The sequence below is a fragment of the Ruditapes philippinarum genome, unplaced genomic scaffold (assembly GCF_026571515.1).
Source record: "Ruditapes philippinarum isolate M1 unplaced genomic scaffold, ASM2657151v2 ctg524_1_1_1_1, whole genome shotgun sequence".
NCBI classification, from domain to species: domain Eukaryota; kingdom Metazoa; phylum Mollusca; class Bivalvia; order Venerida; family Veneridae; genus Ruditapes; species Ruditapes philippinarum.
In genome coordinates this window covers 42,108-65,142 of record NW_026866629.1, presented here as the reverse complement: position 1 = coordinate 65,142, position 23,035 = coordinate 42,108, and the positions used below count along the sequence as shown (strand labels likewise).

Here is a 23,035-nt window from a genome sequence, read left to right as displayed (position 1 = left end):
TGGTAAGTGAAAAATAAAATTGACATTTGATTGCTTGCTTAAGAATTTGAAGGGGTATTTTTTTCTCAGAAAAAGGGGACAAACATTATAATTTGAAGGAGGTTGGATTTGAAAACCTTATATTCGGATCCACAAAATAAAGGCCAACGACTTGCAACCAAAATGCCCTTTGCCTTGAAGGAAACGAGTTTCATCTGTACGAATTCTTTTATTATGAAATAAAAGGAACGTTTTCAGAAGGAAAATACAAACCTTTACATTAGCGTGTTTTAAGAAGTGAATGCAAATCGGGCCAATGTGAACTATCTGAGAAAATTTTGGAAAATGTTGTTTCGCCCCCCATCAAAATGGTACAAAAAGGGGTTGCCAGAAGGGGGATATGTTCATCGCTAAGAAAATTTTAGACATGTGACAGGCTAAAATGGCATCAGGTCGATCTTAGGATAACTAGTAACCAAAGCTGAAAGCCTTTTACTATATCTCAATCCATTGAAATGTTGCAGCACTTTGAAATCAGTTTTGATGGAAAAAAAACAATACAAAATAGTGATTTTTCGCAATTTTGAGACGTCCCCCGTTACCATGGTAACAGGAAATATACAATTGAGCATGCTATTACAGAGGCTATGGTCCAGTCAACATGTGTGCTAAGTTTCATTAGTATTGAAGCATGTTTCATAGTTTCATTGCAGTTTGAACTTGTAACAGGAGGCTTTACAATAAAAAAGGTCGTTTTTTTCACAATTTGCTCATGCGTATAAGGTTAATAACACTTATATCAAACTCAAATTGACATTGACTCATGTATGACCTTGACACTGAAGGTCAAATTGACCTTGGCCTTTAAATGATCTTGACCGCCAAAGTATTGAATTTTGGTTGAATATTACTGTACGGCTTTGATTCATACGTGGAAAAAACAAGGCTTGTGACCAAACCGACATGTAAAATAATTTAGATATGAATTTGACCTTTGAATGAACTTGACCGTCTAATGATTTTATTTTGATTGTATTTTCTTAACTTTGTGATTTATTTATGAAAATGATTCATAATTGGACAAAACAACAAGCGTGACTAGACAGCCCAAATAAAATAAAATAAAAAAAAAAAATTTTTCCTTTTTTTTTTTAAAACCCTTTTTTTTTTTTTAAAAGGAATTTTTTTTTTTAAAACGGGGGGGGGTTTTTTCAGTTTTTTTTATGGGGAAAAAAAAGTTTTTTTTGAAAATTTTAGCTTTTTTAAATATGGGTTTTGTTGGACACATTAATTCCCGGGGTCATAAGTTGAACCAGGAAGTACTATCAGTTTTTTATTTGTTTGGGTCGTCAGACCAAACAAAAAATGGTAGCGAAATTTCAGACCCTGATGCTGTTAATTGCAAATGCCGAAAGTAGTCCGCTTTTTTGAAGCGGTTACTTCCCTTTATATGCACACTAACGCCGAAAAATTCAGGGGAGATCACTGCGTAAAGATTGTCAAATGACAGGCGCATTAATTTTCAAGCAAAATAGTTCCCGAATGGTCGAAGATTTCTAATATTGTTTTATTCTTTAATGATATACATGCTTATAGTAAGCTCCATGATTATTTACATCTGTGTTTAACAACAGTTAGCGGCGTTACAAACCCTAATTTAGAATAATATGGTTTTCTTCAGGCCGTTATCATTTAACTTCACCGTGGCCGACGCTTAGGAAGCGAGAGGTCTGGAGTTCAAATTCCAGTCAAGGCAACTCATTTTTTTTTCAAATTGTTTAAGTCAAATAAACCTCTTGTAGTTTCAGAGTTATGTCCCTGGAAAAAGTTCAAAGTGCAATAATTCCAAAATTAGGCAAGGCAGAGTTACTGTTCTTTGCACTTCACTTCTAATCAATGCGATCTATCAACCTACAAAGTTTCTTGTTGATATCTCTTATGGTTTCAGAGTTATGTCCCGGACAACTTCAAAATGTAAAAATGAACAAAGGGCAATGACTACAAAATTTGGCAAGGCGGAGTTCAAGTTCTTGTGCACTGCACTTTTACTCAATGAGATCAATATACCAGTTTCATGTTGTTATATCTTATAATTTTAGAGTAATTTCCCAGACAAAGTTCAAAAAGTAAAAATAAACAAAGGGTAATTACTCAAGAATTAGGCAGAGTTATGATTCGTGTGCACTGCACATCTACCCATTGAGATATATCTACCTAAAAGTTTCATGTTGATATCTCTTATAGTTTTACAGTAATGTCCTGGACAAGATTTGTCTAAAAGGGGCGATAATTCAAAAATGAGGCTTAACAGAGTTATGGTTCTTTTGCACTGCACTTCTACTCAATGAGATCTATCTACCTACAATGTTTCATCTTGATATCTCTTATAGTTTTAGAGTTATATTCCGGACAAAGTTCAAAGTGTGACAATTAACAAAGGGCAATTACTCCAAAATTAGGGGGAAAAAAGGAATTGTTCTTATGCACTGCACATCTACCCATTGAGATCTATTCACCTACGAAGTTTCATGTTGATATCTTTTATAGTTTTAGAGTTATGTCCCGGACAAGATTTTTCTATAAGGGGAGATAATTAAAAAACCGGGCAAAATAGAGTTATGGTTCTTTGACACTGCACTCCCCTCCAATGCCCTCTACCACTGTATGAAGTTTAAACAAATTATCTCCAAGGGTTTTTAAGTTATGCTCCGGACAAGACAACGGACGAACAGACCGACAGACGGATAGACTGACAGACGGACAAGGCGCCGACTATATGCTCCCCCGAAATTTTTCGGGGAACATAAAAACAAATTGGTTTATAATCTCACAACCTTCACCTTTCTGACATTCTGAGACCCAAACAAATTCAGCGCCTTCTGTGCTTTGATTTTTCTGTCTTAATGCGGAATAATTTACAAGAGGTCATTTACTGGTCATGTCATAGCTTTCGGCAGAAGCGGTGAATAAACGGTGGTGGAGTATTCGTCGCTACTGTTGTCGGTAAGTTTATAACTGAATTTTGCTTTACGTTTTATTGTTTTACCGAAACACATGAGTCAGACTGGAGCCAATTTATTACACGCACTTATTGTCATTTTTGCCAACACTTATGTACAGTTTGACGAGGGGCGTCACTTTTGCCGAATTTTCGTTAAAATTCGTACAAATGTGTGCAAAACGACTTCTAAATAAACAGGCATTACATCGTATGGATGGCACTTAGACAAAACAATATTTTTAGATTTTTTTTTGGAAATTGTTATTGCCCGGACAAAAAATGATTACAACGCAGATGGCGGTGGATTCGATTGCAACGCAGATACCATTTAATATCTGATTTGAAGATTTAACTTATCATTACGCACTTTTCAATAGAGTAAAACCCTTTTCTAACCTTGACATTAGAGAGACGTATTTATTTCATGTTAAAAATACAAATAGATGTCCGAGTTCCGCTTCCATTTTCCTTCCATTGAAAATTCCTTTCACCAGTATTATCATAGAATAATCCGAGTTCATCCTGGGACTTTTGTAAAACAAACATATAAATGAAATACTCGTAAAGATTAACAGAACATGCTTCTTGAATGCGAAGAACAATCTAAGTTTTGAATGTCACTGTGTTATACTAATTTAAAGTACCTCTGTAATCTGAACTTGAAATAACACCCCCCCCCCCCCCAAAAAAAAAAAAAAAAAAAAAAAAAAAAGAGTAAAAAATATCAAAATCACGTGAAGAAAATGGGATCGGTGATCGCTTGAAATGTGTTTTTTTGTATCATATTCTTACATCATACCAAGTTTAAAGCCGTGACATGACGTTTCCGACAAAGTGGTCAAATGACATAATCGTAGAAACGTGTCGTCAAAGTTCACGCCAATATTCCTTTATGATATGACGCGCGCTTTTTAAGTTTTAAACAGTGCATGCATCCGTGGTATGTATATAAAACAATCCTTTAAATCATATAAACAAACAAACAGGCCTTTAAATCTACTTGACCCCAAAAATGTTTTTTTCTATAACCTACGCGTCACATTTTATTCTTTTATAAAAGATACAAGTCCGTCACAATCACTCTGTCACTGAGCACGATATATTCTACAATTACCTTTATTATTTTAACTATTCTAAAGCTATGCTATATAAACATAAAAATAAAATGTTTATAAATATATCTACATACATCTAGGGACATACGAGTGTATAGACAATCTGGTAAACATCTATCAAAGTGTGGCCGGGTATCCTTGAACCCCTAAAATACTCGCTTAATCGTATTTTAGGTACCATAAGAAAGATATTTCAAGGAAAATTTTAAGTATATAAAACTAATTTCATCTATTCAAACGACACTTGACATATTGTCCTTGAAACAGAAAACACTTTCAGCGCTTACTTACTTAAAACAATTAAACAATAATCATAATTATTCTTTTAGTTGTTATTTTATTTCCTGTGTTTTCAACATGTCGCGGCTGATTTAAATAAATTGGAATGAACAATAGAATAAGGAAGATATCACATCATGTGGAACTTATTGTTTAATATAACAACTACTCCAAATAAAAATATTTAATTAAGAAACAATGTGTGTGTTCGTCGCTTGAAGTTGTTAACATACTATCCTGCTTAATATAGAATTAAGGAGGGGGGATAAACCGAAATATTTTTGCCCTGTTCTTTATTTGATGTTAAACTTGTTTCTTTGGTTACAAGTGGCTGTGAGTAAATTGCATCATAAGTTGTTGTAAGGAGCGGGAAATGGATGATAATAAGGTAAATACTGAGAGAAAATAATTATTGATTGATTCTGTCTTAATGAGCTAATTTCAGTTAAAGTATGAACATCTATGTGTTCAATATATTGCACGTTTGTTACGTCGCTTTTCATAGGATAATCGTCACGTTTATATTATTAGTTATAAAGATTGTTGACAGGTTATATGGCCCTATATAAACGGTTGTTCGTAAATATAACCCGAGCCGCTATTGGCGTGAACTTTGACGACACGTTTCTACGATTATGTCATTTCATAAATCGACAGCAGCCGTGTATATAAATCTTTATTACCCTTCCAGATTTTTTCCGCCTTTTTGATTGGATATTGATCACCCGAAAGAAATTGATATAACCGAGCCAGACGGGTAATATACACACTAAATTTCGACGTTGTAAACAATATGTGCTGAGGTGATGCGCGTACGGTTCGACTTTCCGCGGTGTAAATTCCGATTTACAAGCACTTTTTAACTGTCAAATGATAAATATTTACCAAAGTAGAGTAATGATACATATTCTAATCAGTATTGAAAACAAATATGACCTTGTGAAAGCTTGATATTAATTACAAAAAAGTGCGTTCAATAGACTACTCCTTTTCTCTTGTTACAATTTGTTAGGTACAGGAAAAAATACGTCATGTATTTATGTGACGTCATGTTGTGATGAAGGGGTACCTTCCGCTGGGCATTGGTTCTTTTTCAGTCCGGGTTGTTAAATGGAAATATAAAGATGAAGGGCACTATATAATTATGTTCTTACTGTACTTGGCATTTTAACTAGAATGGTGCATTATTCCGCGAGAAACAACTTAAAATCGATATAAGTTCACATACAAAAATACTTCAGTAATAAAACAAAATATTTAGAATGTCGACTATTCTAAGATAGATACCTGCCAAAAGAGTTTTCAATTGAAGGAAAAATGGAAGCGGAAATCAGACATCTATTTGTTTATATAACTATATTGTTTTAAACACCAAAATAACCCCTTTTTTTAGGTCAAAGTAAGAAAAAGGTTGTACTCGATTGAAAAGTGCGTTATATATTGTATGTCAAGTTAAACGCTTAAAATGAAATAATTGTATCGGGTTGCTTTCGAATCCACCACCGTTTGCGTTTCAATCATTTTTGCCATTTATTTTATAAACAGACAATAAAACTTTCAAAATATTAAAAATATGGCTTTTTTTGTAAGTGTAATTCATACGGTGTGATGCTGTTGTATTTTGGGGTCGTTTTTCATACATTTGTTCGTGTTTTAACCAAAATTCAGCAAAAGTGGTGTCCCTTCGTCAAACTGTATACAGAAGTGTTTGCATAAATGGCAATGAATTGCATGGTGTGCGTATAGTAAGTTTGAAGAGTACAAATGTGGGCTCCAGTCTCACTATGTGTTTCCCGTAAAACGTCATAAACTTACCGAGAACAGCAAACAGCCATATTTTATCCACCCCTGGGCGGTGGAGTATTCGTCGCAGAAGCTTTGCCCAGGCCAGTGGGATCTTATCGAATGTGTTTGTCAAAATAACTATATTTTTTACGATTGTCGATACATGAGACTGAAAATAGTAATTTAAAGTAAAGGAAATAGTAAATATTGTGATGTAGTATTACCTTCGCCACGTCTTAAGGAGCCTGTTTATTTGCCGTCCTATATAAGTGTGTGTATTGTTGAATTTATTGATGGATTCAATAATAAACAAATAAATAGAGGATGATAAATATTTAGTCGAACGCGCACGATAAGGTTTTCATTTTATGGTCTTATCATTATGCTGTAAATGGTTTTGCAAGTTATTTAATTATTGCATTTTGCATTTTTATTTTAACAAAATAGAGAATAAGAGTGGATGTGAACACATAAGTCCAAGTAGCGTAGTGGTTAGAGCGTTCAGCATATAACAACAAATAAATGTTGTTTTTCCTACCAGAAATTAGAGAAAATAGTTTGGTAAAACTTCAGGAGCAATGTTCTCAACATTCTGCATGTTGATAAGTCAAGAAACCTTCACAATTGCTTATCAATTCGCATAATGGATATTACTTTAATTAATTTCAAACTAAAGAAATTTGGATTTTATAATTAAAATAAGGCCACACACTACTATCTTAAGTATAACATTCATTGTTATAGTTTTAAATATATATTGATAAATAACATCACATCTAATACTAAAAGTATGTCATTTTAGTAAGATATATGAAGTTCAATTCGTAAAATATCGAAATACCTTCGGTCTTACGTACCTTATTAATGCAATATTGTGCAGTTTTCAGCTACATAACAACGGAATGTTTTTTTATGTGATGCACCCATTGATAAAATCAGTCGATTAATTATATTGACACCAATATCATAGGGTACACTGTCTTGTAAAACAACGTCCCCCATTCATCATACAGTTTTTATACCGATTGAACGGTTTTTTCATGTACGAAAACTTGTTAATTTGCATTATGCACGATAAAATGGCCATCAGATAATCAGGTATAAGATTTTATTTAATTTCTTCTCATTTATATATTAAGTTGTATTCTATATAATGAATTATTAACACGATACATGTATTTCGCCTATAAAATGTTTTCCTCATGTCTCAATGACAACACCAATTAATAACACTATCGGGGCCAGTGACATAAGGTAAACAAGAAGATAAATGGCATGTTCAGGCGATGTCCATACATATTTTATTGGTGTTTGTTTTTGAAATGCAGTTAACGTGAAACAAAAACGTTCGATTGAAATATTCGTTACGTCAAAAAATAACCAGCAGTAAATGTTAAGCTGACGTGATATTATGACAATTAAACGGCACATGGTCATAAGTGAATGGATACAAAGATACGTATATACGTTGTTTTTGCATTACTTGTTTCTATAACCGCATTTTGCGGGCAATTTATGTGCTAAAATGACAAGCGATGAGACATTTATACAAAATTACCACAATACATATGCCTAGGTTATAACTTGTAACTAATAATGGTGCAAGTATTATATGTTGTTGTAGCGTTAAGATACACAATAATCTAGAACAAGCATAAGTATATGTGAGAAAAAACAACACCAATGTTGTTGAGGGCAAGGTGTAAATATTGTCACTTACTGACAAATTAACGATTAGTAAGAGATAAATTAATGAAGGCCATGAAACAATTATGTCGTCTATAAATAGAAATAAGTTATGGAAATAATCACACACATGCAGTGACTTTTGTTTGCAGTTTTTAAACAAAAGGAATAATAAAAATAGTTATATGGTTAAAGTTTTTGAACGAAAGGAATAAACAAAGTGTTTATATCAGTTACGAGGAATAATAGGAGCGGTTATATAGTCTTTACTTTTAAACAAAAGGAATAATAAAACAGTTATATGGTTGAAGTTTTTAAACAAAAGGAATAATAAAACAGTTATATGGTTGAAGTTTTTAAACAAAAGGAATAATCAAAGTGAGCGGTTATATAGTCTTCACTTTTAAACAAAAGGAAAAAAAGAAACATTTATAAGAAAGGAATAATTGAAGCGCTTTTTATATGCCAGGTTATAATAGTGGCAGTTTTTGAACAAAAGAATTAATAGAAACCCTTAAATATCTGTAAATGAATCTCCTTGTTACTAGTAAATTAGAGAAAAAATTCTTGAAAGAACAAAGGGACTTCGATTTTAAACATATACACATGTACATATACATGAATATGTATGGATAATTTAAATTCGCCGTAGCTTCCGATTTTTATTATACATACAAATATATTAAAAAAAAACAAAAAAAACAACAAAAACAAAAAAACAAGGGTAATAAATGCCACCGAAGAAGGCTGAAAATCCCGAAGCTACGGCGATTTCAAAATAGCCATTTTTGTTTAGGGCAAAGTTGGGATTTTATCTATATAGATAAATATATGGACAGACAGGAAGTCGAATACATTGACCAACACTTAGAAGTGATCAAGTTAATGTGTTTACTTAACAATAAGAACACTTAAGTGTTTTATTAAGCTCTGTTTGGAGATAATAAATATATTGTGTTGAAGTGTGTACAGCATATTGTAACTAATACCAATAAATATAATATATTGGTAAGAATTGATGTAATGTCAACAACACCACGCCTATTCGTGATGGATCTGTACCAAGATAAAAGAAGCTTCTGCAGTTCAAGATAAAGGTACGATTTTTGACATTTAAATCTACGAACTTTAAAGTGGGTTGGTCTTTTATGAGCACATCTTTTTATAAGTATTTCAAATATTGATAAAAAGAATAGAAATGTATCAATTGGATTATCTTATAAAATGCTGCTTGAAACAAAATATCAATTATCTGATAAATAATAATATTTTGTTCTAGAACACTTATTATCAGTTAAATATTGTCTTATAAAATGCTGCTTGAAACAAAAGACCAGTTATCTGATAAATAATAATATTTTGTTCTAGAACAGTTTATGTTCGCCTATATAAATATAATTATGTAATATCAGGTCACGTGCCTCAGATGCCAAGATTTTAGTGCATGCGTATACCGACTAGGGATGGGTCTATGGCTAAACGATTTATACCAGTAGATAAATAAGTAAAACACAATTTCATCTCAAAAAATAGATTGAATAAAATTAGCAACATTTTCCCCTCGAATAATCCTGCTAGATGGCATTTAAGTAATAAAAAAATAATCACACAAAACCCTTTCAGCTAATTGGACAATTCTAAATGTGGCAATTGTGAGTCATTAAGGACAAATAATTCAGATTAGAAAAGAAAAAAGAAATTGTGCTCATAAATGTCACAGAAATTGTAAGACCAATATTTGATAGAAGTTTTTATAATTTATATATATAATTGATACATTAAAAATTCTTACGAAAATAACGTTTTATATTAGAGAGATATTATAAATTTATACAATGTACAAATACGGGCATATAATAGTTATAATCATGGTAATGAAAAAGTAACACTGACTTCACTGTCATTAGGTATATGATAACTTGCTATAAATGTTTATATCTTTAATATCTATTAAGTTTAGGTTCGTTGCCCTGCCCCTTACGACCGAACACCTTCACACCCGCGTTTTAAAATGACAAGGTGAAAAAAGCTAAAACACAAACACACACACACACGCACACGCACATACAGAATAACAACAACAACAACAAATAAACAAAGAAGAACAGGGATGGGGAGGGGTGGGGGTATTATCAGTCCATGGGATCAAAAAAATGTTGTTAATAATAATGAAAGTTGAGGATGAGTTTCAACAGTATGCTAAGAGTAATGATTTTTTCATTGAAAATTTGAAACAAATATTATAACGATCATTCATCATCCTCCACCCCGAATCATTTATTCAAGTAATTAATATTTTTCAATATGAGTATTTTCCGGCCACTCAGTTAAAATTGATAGGAGTGCTTTTGTCCGCCCTGTCAAAATGACGGGAGGTGGTGTTAGGGTGAAGGGTGGCTTTGTCCTCACCAGATGAAGAAAAATGAAGTAATTTTGTCGGAATCAGTTGACACACATATTCGTATAGGGTCTTTCGTTCTCTTTATTTGAAAATTCATTTACGACACATACAGGTAAAAAGTAATTTAATTTTAAGATTTATATTTTTTTCTATATTTATCTAATGAATACAAATGAATGCTCTTGTAATGTTTTAAATGAGTGACAGAGTAATTATTGTTAAATGTTAAGATAAATCCATATGCCAAAAAAACTTTATTTTGAATCGATAATGATTTTTGCAAAAAATGCTTTTCTTTAATCGATTAGGTTTTCTTGACAATAGTTATATGCAATTAAACTGGTGACAGTTGGCCTTATAAACATCAAACTTCTGCGTACATGTATGTTTACAACACTATCGGTATGTGTACTGGCCACATATTTATATACCAATAATATAAATCATAGATAAAGTATAAAAAAATCGTTTCATTTTGATTCACGATAACAAAAATTAAAAATATATATTTTCTATATTTGGTATGCATTTTTTTGATACCCAATTCTCTTTGTGTTTTTTTTACAATTATATCCTAACAGCTTTAGATAATGAAAACAGCTGTTATTCCCGCATCGTCATATAAAATGATAAACCACCTATAAAACACAAATGCTGGCACAATTATCAAGTTTGTATTACAGGATTATATTACAAATCATATAGCAGGCTGGTATAAATGTTGTTAAGTCATTACCACATTTCCCATGATGCTGAAATGAGATTATTATAGTTCTTGTAACTATAGAAATAATTTTCCTGTCATAGTCATTTTTATATAGAATAATGTTAACAGCTCTCTCCCATGCCGTTATTCTGCATTAATTCATGAAACTTTATATTACATAAGAGGGCTATATTTTTAAAAAAAAAATAATCCAGTATTTCACCCATCAATTAATAATTAAATCACCGACTGCGTCTCTCCAAGTATTTGAATATTTATTAGAAGAGTGCTGGGACTGATATGGCCGCGCTGAAAATATTTTTTTCTCACGTTTTTAATGTGATTGTACACGCATTATTAGACTCGTATAGATTTTCCTTTCAATTTTAAAGTCTCAATTAAAAATCAAAACGCGTGCATTAGCATAAAAGCTTACTTTTGTTTTGTTTGTTGGTAAAAGATTTTAAATGATACGTAAGTGAGTTAAAGTGTACGCATTTATATCGTACAATCAAGTGAGAAGTACATTATACATGTATATTTTATTCATTCAATTACAAAGTGACGTTTATTATGTTAATATGTACGGTGTCATCCGGACAATTTTGTCATTTTGTACATATAAGAAAATTTTGGAAATCTATCAAAAAATGTTTTAAAAAGAACACCAAAAATAATGATATAGGAATAGAAAATCTTCATGAACATTTTTCTACATTGTTTGATGAAAATGTTGAGGAAACTTACTCTGTTAATGATGATACATTTGAAAATATACAGGATGAAGATTTAGATTCACCGATATCTGAAAATGAAATTTATAAAGCTGTATTTAAACAAAATAATTTTAAAGCTACCGGACCGGACGGTGTGTCGGCAGAAATTATTAAATCTTCATACAGTGTAATTTCTCCTTTTCTTTTGTCAATCTTTAACCAAATATTTGAAAATGGACAATACCCGGAAATCTGGGGAGAAGGATATATTTTTCCAATATTTAAAGGGGGTGACCCAAAACTAGCAAAAAATTACCGTGGTATAACACTTAACAATATTTTATCTAAGATTTATTCTCAGGTTCTACTTAATCGGCTAACAATATGGACTGAAAAACACGAAAAACTTGTAAATAGTCAATTTGGCTTCCAAAAGGGTAAGAGCACAGTTGATTGTATATTCCTTTTACACTCAATTATTTCAAAAGTCATATATTCGGGTAAAAAGCTGTACTCCATATTTATTGATTATGAAAAATGTTTCGACAAAATTAATCGTTCTTTTCTTTGGCAAAAACTTATAACAGAAAATGTGAGTACTAAAATGGTAAAAGCTATAAAAGCAATGTACACTGTAGTACGAGCATCTATTAAATATAATGGGGTAGTACATAATGATGTTATAAACTCTCATCAAGGCGTTAAGCAGGGAGACCCCAGTTCTTCTCTATTGTTCATGATGTTCGTAAATGATCTAATGAGTAATATAAATGCAGACCTTGATGGAATTTTCACCTTAAATGAGCTTAGTCTATTTTTGATTTTATATGCTGATGACCAAGTATTATTTGCTACATATCCCGACACCTTACAAAGCATGCTTAAGGACATCGAAATATACTGTAATACCTTTGGACTTAAAATAAACATAGATAAAACCAAAGTTATGATTTTCGAAAGAGGCAGACCTACACATTTTGATTTTTATCTTTATGGCAAAAAACTTGAAATAGTAACGTCTTTTAAATATTTGGGAACATACCTTTTTAAAAATGGAAATTGGTCACGAACACAAAAAAGCATAGCAGAACATGCATCAAAAGCACTTTATAGACTGTTTGCTATTCTTCATCAATATGAATTCAAAACTAGTGAAAAATGTAAATTATTTGATTCATTAGTAGCATCAATTCTTAATTACTGTTCGGAGGTATGGGGAAATATTGAAGGTAGTGATATTGAAAAGATTCACACGAAATTTTGCAGAAAAATCCTAGTTGTTAATATATCAACAAATCTGACAGGATTATATGGAGAACTTGGTAGAGAACCAATGAAAATTGTAAGACAAATAAACATGATTATTTATCATGCAACTACTATGGTAACTGCCCGATAACACTTGCCTGATAATTATTTTTGATATCAGGTCAGTAACCTGATATCAAAAATAAGCCCCGCCCATTTTAACGGACTTTTTTCAATTGCTTATATTCTCATTTTCATCAGCATGTGAATTCTACAATGTAATCTCATACCCTTACAAGTCTTGAATCAAGGTGCGATATTTATTCATTTATTATTTCGATTTCAATGACGAATAAATTAGATAGCGAATAGTTTAAGCACCAACTAAATGAAGTGACGTCATAATTTATATTGCAAATGACATCATCGATGTTCACGTCATACTATACATGTAATCATAACAAACAGGCTAGACGATTTTCTTTGAGAACTTGTAAATGTTTACTTTATTTCGCCGGATTATTATTTAATAAGTGAACAATTTGTTTCGTTTAAAAAATAAGACGCATGGTTGTGTAGCTTGTTTTTGATTGCCGATTTGAATTCTTTGATTGAAATTAGATCTATCGTGAACTTTTGAATTTGACAATTCAAGACAAAAATTGCAGTAAAGTTTAGTTTATGTGATTCTAAGTGGATTTTTGGATCGATGTTTAAATTAAAGGTAAGAATTTTATCGTATTAGACCTACATTCTGTTGTATCTTTTATCCGAGTCGAAAGAAAAAATGGCCGCCATTTACAAATTCTAAGTTTCAGGGGCGGAGGAATTTGTTTTCAAGAATTATTTCTTTGAACAAAAATCCCCCTTTATAACGGAATTCGCTATTTAAAAGTAGATTATTTTGTTATTTTGACATTTATTATGTGTTACATGATAAATAGAAAAACATGCTACTGTCTTTTGATATCAATTTTATCAGGCTCGGCTGATATGGGCAGAAAGGGCTCGGCAAGCCTCGCCCTTTCTAGCCCATATCAGCCTCACCTGATAAAATTGATATCAAAAGACAGTAGCATGTTATTCTCTATGTATTGGTTAAAAATTCAAAAATTAGAAGACAACAAACTAATAAAACAAATGTATAATATGCTAAAACTAGATGCAGATAACAATATAACTTATAATGGCCAAAACTGGGCATATCAAATTAAAACAATATTAAACAGACTGGGTCTTTCAGATATGTGGAACGATTTACATAAATATCAACATATTCCTGTTTTTGAATTTATAAAACAAAGAATATTAGACCAATATCATCAAACCTGGTTTTCAGAAATAAATAACTCTCAAAGACTTTTAACATATTGTAGGACAAAATATTCATTTTCGATCGAACCTTTTCTTGATTATTACAGTTTAGAAAGACGTTTCAAAATTGCTCTTAGTAGATTTCGTCTATCATCACACAATCTTGAAATTGAGAGGGGTAGATACTATAATATTCCAAGACTAGAAAGAACTTGCAAATTTTGTCGTTCTTTACTCATTGAAAAATGAGTACCATTTTTCTACTTACTTGCCCGATATATATAGATTTAAGACACAAATTTTTGAAGCCTTATTATTTTACATGGCCAACGTTGCAAAAATTTGATAAGTTAATGATGTCTCAAAACAAGAAAGAAATTATCAATTTTATCTAAATATCTATATTTTGCTAACAAACGGAGAACAGAATTAGAACAGTAGTAATCATCTATTTAAAATGAACCAAGAATCTCGTGTAACTAACCAAAAGCTCCTTTGTTTAAATAATAACACTTATGTATTCTTTATATGACCTATCACTACACATTATTATATTATTGTAGGCTAGAAGTAAATGTATATTACTTAATGCTGAAATAAATTGTTGTTGTTGTTGTATATAATACGTTTAACTTTTAATATTTATTTTACATCTTATGAATAGTAATGAATTAACTTACTTTGTATGCATCGTGTGATTTTCAGATTTCACACCTTATAATATAGAACCAATGAAGTTTTAGAGTTTGAACCACGTGATAGTCCAATAGACTCTTTATCGGATTAAGAACAAACAGAACAGAACAAATATTTATTTGACTTAAGCATTACAAGCCCATCGTCGTTAACAATGAAAAAAGAACATATATATATATATTGGTATGACATGGAAGATTTTACATATAATACATGAATTATTATTTCCTTAACACATATATCGTGAGAATGTAACAAAGGAAGAAATATATTTATATATACTCAAAATTTACATGGAATAAAAAATAACAAAAAAATAATGATATAAGATTGAGAATGACATTTATATTATTACAATAGTGAATCCCTTAATTTGAAAGCTTTAAAACAATATAGAGCCAAATTTTTTAAGATCTTCTTATTACTACTTTGCATTAATGATATATACTTAATTACATTTGTGTGGGTATAATAATATCTGGGTATATATAACCTTCTTAAATCGACATAAGCTGTACATTTTAAAACAAAGTGAAATTCGTCCTCTAGGTCGTTTAAATTACATAGTGTACATTTACGTTCATCGCGCGGAATATTGTAGTGTCGGCCGACTTCAATGTTAAGTTTATGTGATGAGAGACGTAATTTAGCCAGTGCGTTTCTAAATTTTGTATTTTCTAATAGTCTGATATAATTTGACTGTTCAAATGTATCTTTTATCTCCCGGAAAATATTAAAGGAACTTGACATCTGCAACCCCGTTCTCCAATTACTTATGTATATATCTCTAAGCCTACAATGCAAGACCGGAACAAATACATTTATTTTAACGGATTCTGGATATAACCAGACTTCACTTAGACCAGAAGACTGAAGGATATCGCGTATAAATGAGACCCAATTTTTTATTGATTCGTTTAGCTCTAGACTTTTGATTTGATCTTGTAAAACCGCCTTAAGTATGCAATTTTCAGACTTGACGGTATTAATCATCAGAAAATATTTAACCATTTTAACATGTCTTTCTATATAGAGTGGAAATCTACCTAACTCACTATAGAGAGCTAGAGTATGTGTAGATTGTTTAACATTTAGTATCCATTTACAAAATTTCTTATGTACTCTTTCTATTACCTCTGAATTTATACAACCCCATACCTCTGCACCATAATTTAAAACAGAAAGTACATACGAATCAAAAAGATTAAACAATATATTTATTGGAACTTTCATACTACGAACAATAGCCCACAAAGAATGTAGAGATCGCAACCCTTTCCCGGCTAATGTGTTTGCTGCTTGCATAAAAGACCCTCCACTGGAGAATACAACCCCTAGGTAATTAAAAGACTTGACTATTTCTATTTCATGATTATTATAATACCATTTGTCGTTTCTTCTTAACTTCCCCCCTTTCCTAAACACTACAACTTTAGTTTTTTCTATGTTAACTGTAAGGTTCCATTTACAACAATAAGAATATAAACTATCTAGTGATTTCTGTAACCCAGTACTTGTTTCAGAGACGATTACCGCGTCATCGGTAATTAAGTATCGTTTGTATTCTAAAAAATCTATATCAAATGTTCATCGTATCTCATATAGCCTCGTTTTCATTTTTAGAATCCAAAATATCTATATCAAATGCATATCGTAATCCATCTAGCTCTATTTTCAGGGTAAAAATTCATATCAATTCTTTATTGTACTTAAAGTGACAACGGCCTGTCGAAATGTCATAAAAAATTAAAGAAATCATTAAACATGGTTGAAAACAATACTGATTCAAATTGAGTCTTACAAAGCCAGTCTCGACTTTCGCCTCGTACAATATAGGTTTGACAGAGCCTTTAATTCTTTTTATTAAGGGTCTTATTATAGTTCAGACGCATGCTAAATTAATCATGCATATGTTACGAAAGAGTATACTGACTCCCCCTATATAATTTATATGACTGTTTAAAATAAGACGATACATGATTACAACATAGTTCGAAATAGTTTTTTTTAAAAAGTTATTTATATTATAGTTCATATTGATCTTTTCTCTTCTTTAGCTACTGTACTGTTAAAGATACTAATTTTAAACTTAAGTCTTTTTTAAGAACTTACTTTTGTTTTTAAGAAATATATTTTTCCAATCGGTGACCATTAGGGTTTGTTATCCTTAACAGTTTAAATAGTTACAATGTTGTTTGAACTTTATTACCGGCACTAAATGTTACACCAGGTATATATCAAAGCCTAAAAATACTAAAAATAATTTAATTTTGTTGAACAGAACAGAACATTTCTTTAATTTCTTAGACACAGATTTAAAAACATACATTTTGCAATAATATGCATATTTGAACAAATAAAAAATAGTTAACATATATAGCAAAAACTTAATAATTTAAAATATGTTGTGTATTTATTTTATTTTTTCCTTTTTTTTCTATTGTCCTTATTCATTGTTTGTTTTAATAAACTTGTATAAATTTTAATTTTATAACGAACGATCATACAAATTTATTTCACATAAACTTTACAGTTATAAAATTTAACCAATTGAATTGGTTAAATTTGATACTAAAGACTAATCTAATACTAAGATATTCATAGCTATGAACATATTCCGATAATCTGAGTTTATGTTAAATGCATGATCAGATCGGTGCAAAGTCGGTAATGGATTATATTTGACTTTTTTTACAATGCCCAGCCATCTTAGAATGGGGGTACGAACTTAACAAAACTACAACTTATACTTACTTCTATTTTGACACCATCTACTTTTTTTCGCAGCTATTTATCAAAAATGTAATATCATTTATATACAAATTGAATTGTATTGGGGAAAGAGGATTGCCATGCGTTATGCTAATGGGACCGTGCACTTATCTTAAATTGGAATGCACTTTATGCATGATAAGAACATTAATGAGGTACTTGGTAATTGAATATGTAATTAGCCTCTTTGGTAATTAGACATTTACGTTATTAACGTGACAAATTTGACATAAATACATCGGGCATCACTTATTTACTAGTATGTGATCTTTTATATTTCCAATATTAATCGACTGACTATTCTATTAATTATATGTTAATATGAACAGAACAGTTCTATGTTAACATTGTTCGATTTTTCTAAAAATATTTCTCAAACACACAATAGTATACTTGAAAGCAACCGAGTCTTTGTTTTCGTTTTTCAAACAAAATAGTCAATACAGTAGACATTACAAAAAGTCAATATTTCACTTATAAAATTATATATTATATCAAGTCAAGCTATGTAACTTTTTACCATTGGTCATTTGTCAATACGTTCATACTGGACTCCAGAATTTTATACATTATTCGGCAATTTTGAAATCGCATGGAAAACAGATGCATATGTGAATGTGCGGAAAAGATAATGTATTATCAAACTGTCAATCACCTTTATGACTTTGCTCCTGTTGTTTTCGAATATGGTCTAACAAAACAGTTAAAGGTAGCAACGAATCTTCGTATTATAATAAAAATGTTTATTTCAGGGTTAAGAACCCTTTTTCTGAGTATTGTGGACCGACCCCCCCCCCCCCCAAAAAAAAAAAGATAAAAAAATCAATTAAAATGAAATAAAAAAATAACGCAGTTTCTTTTAACGTTTGCTGCCAATAAGTCTTACATGTATATGTCCTATAAATATGCAAAGGCCTAAAAACTGTTCGAAACATTACTAACAACACCCTAGCAAGGCCAATTATGTCCCAGAAAAAGTTATATTTTTATTTCTCAGCGGCTGTTGTCCTGTTATAATTTCTAAAAAGATACTCATTGGCCAATTACCTGAATCATAGTTGCTTGTAATGTTTTCTTGGAATTAGTAACGTTAAAATGCTTTAGTTTTTTTGTATGGCAGTCAGAATACTACATTGTTTACTTTATGCTATTTTTATGACAAATAATTTCACAATGAGCCATACTTTCTTATCGGAAAATCTGCAGACTTATTATTATTACGGGGACGATCGTATAGAACCTTTCATGTAACACATTCGTTAAAAACAACAACAAAAAATGAACCGAAACATATTTGGGGGGGGGGGGGGGTGATTTCAAAAAGCAGGGAGAATGATTTAATTGCAAAGTATGTATTCAAAAATCCTGTATTTTGTAATTAAGGATGTATCCACACTTAAGTGAAAGTTTATATATGTATTTAAGTATTCTGCTATAACAATTTTCAAATATCCAAGAATATGTTAAATATTTACTGCAAATTCGGTTATATCTTTAAAAATGCTTTTTGCAACTTACAATGCTGATAAATCTTCATATTTAGGATATAAAACCATACAAGTTGAGTTACAGGATCTTTAATTTGATGTTGTAAAAACAAGATACATGCATTGTAAACGTAAAAATTCTGTTCTGTTGTGCTGTGATTTAATCCTGTTCAAGAAGTAATATTAGAACTGTCTATAAAGGATAAAATCAGGTTAACTGAAAAATAAAAACATTTTCATGAGCATGCATTGTCACATTTTCTGACATTTTTTCAGAATGATAATTTACTTCAATTTCATATGTAATATAAATCCCTTTAGTTTAAAAATATCAACCCTTTCAAGAACAATCCAGTAGACCTCTTGTAATAAATATATTTCCACATTTTTGTAATCAATATTATCTTAATCATTGCAAGCCTGACGTGATCCGAAGAGGAAATTCAGAAAGAGAATCATATTTTTGAAAAGGGATTTGAAGATGATAGTTTTTTTATCAGATGCACAGTTTGGTTTTCGTAGGGGTAGCAGTACAGTCGACTCGGTATTTGATTTACAAAACATGTTTTAACTAGATAATGCGACTACCATGCGTTTTTATAGATCTCACGAAAGCATTTGACTCTGTTTATAGAAACAAACACTTTATGGAACAGAACAGAACAGAACATATATTTTATTTTGAATTAAGCATATACAGCTCATCTTCGTATACAACAAATATATACATGCATGAATATGAAAAATGGTAAACGCATATCAATAAATGAAATAAACTAGTGAGAGTGTAATACAACACATATAATATATACAATCCTTATATACCTTTAAACAATACAACAAGGTGGTCTTATATAGCATTATCCGGCATTCAATGAATCAAATTTTAATTTAAAAGCTTTGTTACAATATATAGCTAATTTTGTTAACACTGACTTCCTTTCTGAATTCAGCAATTCTAAAAATTTAAACATGCTAGGGTTTCTTATAAAATAGTTAGATATATACTGTTTCCTAAGAGAATCATACAAAGTACAAATCAATACAAAGTGATATTCATCTTCGGTGTCATTATTATTGCAAATAGTACATTTCCGGTCATTTCTATCAATATTATTGTGTCTACCTGTTTCTATGAATAAATTGTGAGATGATAATCTAAGTTTAGCTAATATATTTCTTAACTTCATAGAGTCAACAATATCAAGGTATTTAGACCTGCCAAAATCGGTTTTGATATGTTTATACAAATACAAGGAAGAACAAATATGTACACTTGTATGCCAATTTGTGATATAAATATCTTTTAAACGACCATGTAGGACTGGTATAAATATATTTAGCTTAACTGATTCTGGATACATCCACACATCATTAAATCCAGCACTTTGCAAAAGTTCTTTGACTTTAGACAACCAATTTACAGTATTAGACTTTGACTCTTTCTCCAATCTCTGACAATTAACAATATAATGTTATATACAATTGCTTGTTTTATTTTGATATATTTTTATAAAATATTTAACAATTCTTACATGACGTGAAATATATAATAGGAATCGGCCTACTTCTGCAGACAATGAAAGAGTATTTGTTGACATTTTCACATTAAGCAACCATTTACAGAACTTCCTATGTACAATTTCAAAATTTTCCGATGGTATGCTACCCCATACCTCACAACTATAATTTAGAAATGGTAGAACATATGCATCAAACAGGTTGAACATAATATCAATGGGAACTTGCTTATCTCTTGTTACATTAAATAATGAGCCCGTAGTGCTTTGCCTTTAAGTGTGTTGGTCGCTGGTATGAACGAACTTCCGCTAGACAAAACAATACCTAGGTAATTAAACGTTTTTACAATTTCTATATTTAAACCCCCATATATACACTTATAACTTTTATTTAAAACTCCGCCCTTTCTAAAAACAACAACCTAAGTCTTATCTACGTTAACAGTAAGATGCCATTTATTACAATATTTTTCTAAACTATTTAAGGAATTTTGTAAACTTTGAGCAGATTTATGGTTTAGGTTTAACATGGGTTTTGATAAAAAAAATGTTTCAGGCTATGTATACTGTTGTTGAATCATGTATACGTTCTTCTAATTCTCTGACATCTTTAAAAGATAAGTATAAAAAAATGTATCTTGCAGATCAAATAAATATCTTCATAACTCTGTTATTATGTTATAATACTTATTATGCATGTAAATTTGTTAAAATATTTGTAAATGAAAGTTGTATAAATTATATTTAATATGTAAAAGGAGCATTTGTCAAAAAAGTTAGGACAAAATCTTAATGTAATAGTTGTTATTGTTTTATGATGTTTTTGTGTTTGTGTTTCTATATATTGTTCGGATGGCCACATTTATAATTAATATATTTTATTTGTTTTCTACGTTGGTATATCTTCATGTGTTTCCTTCTTTAAATAAAGATATCATTATCATTATTATTATCAAGTATTGCAACACATTCTCAGAAATTTTTGAAATTTCAATTGGTCTTCGTCAAGGCCTAAATAATTCTCAGGTTATGTTTGCACTTTTTAAGAGGACTTAGAACTATTTCACAAAACAGAATAAGTTGTGGTTTGTCAATTTTTGAACTTTGTATCATTATTTTACTCTTTGCTGATGATATGGTGTTAGTAGGACATTTTAGAGAAGATTATAGAGATTTATTCCAGTCTTAACTTATTATATGGATATTGTACATACTTGGATTTACAGGTCACTGGTGAATACTTCAAAAACAAAAGTCGTTATATTTAGAAAATGGGGCCCCTTGAGACAGAATGAAAAACTTTTTTTATAATAATGAACAATTAGAGATAGTTAATGATTTCAACTGTTTAGGAGTAGTTTTAAATTATATGGGTTCATTTATTTTGCATAATCAATATATTATAGGAAAAGCCCTAAAAGCATGTAACGTTCTACAAAGTAATACCAAAAAGATAGAATTGTTACCATATATCTCTTTACAATTATTTTATTCTTTTGTTGGTTCTATTCTTAATTATGCATGTCCGTTGTGGCGCCGAAAAGTGATCACTTTTTTAACAGCATTTCTCAAACCAAAACAAGTGTTTGGATTCTAGGGGATTTGTTCACTATTTGAGGCATCAAAAGGGGGAAGGGGGTGAAAAGGCGTGAACAGCCGTCTATGGTTAAATAAGACATATAATAACTCATTTAAACAATGTTTAATAAGTGTCGAAAACTGGACATACAATGTTAAAATATTATTAGAAACATATGGTTTTGCAGATGTATTTTTGAAACCAAATGACATTAATATAAATGCATTTTTTTGGTATATTTTAAGCGTCTTTTCACTATTGCTAAGTGTATTCCAATTAATCTTTTCGCTAGGAGACCGCCCATTTTCCCTTAAAGTACACAATAAGACTTAATTACATGTTAAAATTGATGAATATTTGAAGAGTAAGATTGAAAGGGACATACTATATATTTAAATTAGAACTAAATAAGTACTTTTTGCAAAGGTTTCAATTATGTACCAAAAATGATAATGTACATCTAGTTCTCAATGAGGCCATCATTATTTTCATTCGTCGCTGATTTCCAAAGAATTGACGGACAAGAGTTTGTGTGTACATTTTAAATTACTAAGGGTCTTATTTCTGGTAATTTTCTTATCGACATTTTAAATTTCTCCATAAAAGCCTGCATCAAGAGACAATATATGATTTGGTATCTATCGAAGAACATGTAACATTTACCGTTTTATTTCCTGAAAATGGGAGTTTCACTAGTATATGTTTTACCGGAAACCAACATATTCTTCTAACTGATGCATACTTCGAGGAA

The 23,035-nt window shown here is 30.6% G+C and overlaps 1 protein-coding gene across 2 annotated transcripts in view; it reads left to right on the top strand.

Annotated features, from left to right (window-relative positions):
- Positions 1-4,732: 4,732 nt before the first annotated feature.
- Positions 4,733-23,035, top strand: part of LOC132733120 (carbohydrate sulfotransferase 15-like) — a 36,534-nt gene continuing 18,231 nt past the window's right edge. The window contains exon 1 of one of the 2 annotated variants that reach the window (XM_060719720.1): positions 4,733-4,762. In XM_060719720.1, coding sequence (XP_060575703.1) covers positions 4,748-4,762 — 15 coding nt within the window. In that variant the 5' untranslated portion in view covers positions 4,733-4,747. Of the gene's footprint in view, positions 4,763-8,550; positions 8,943-23,035 lie in introns of those variants that run through there. The other variant, XM_060719722.1, reaches the window with a different exon arrangement.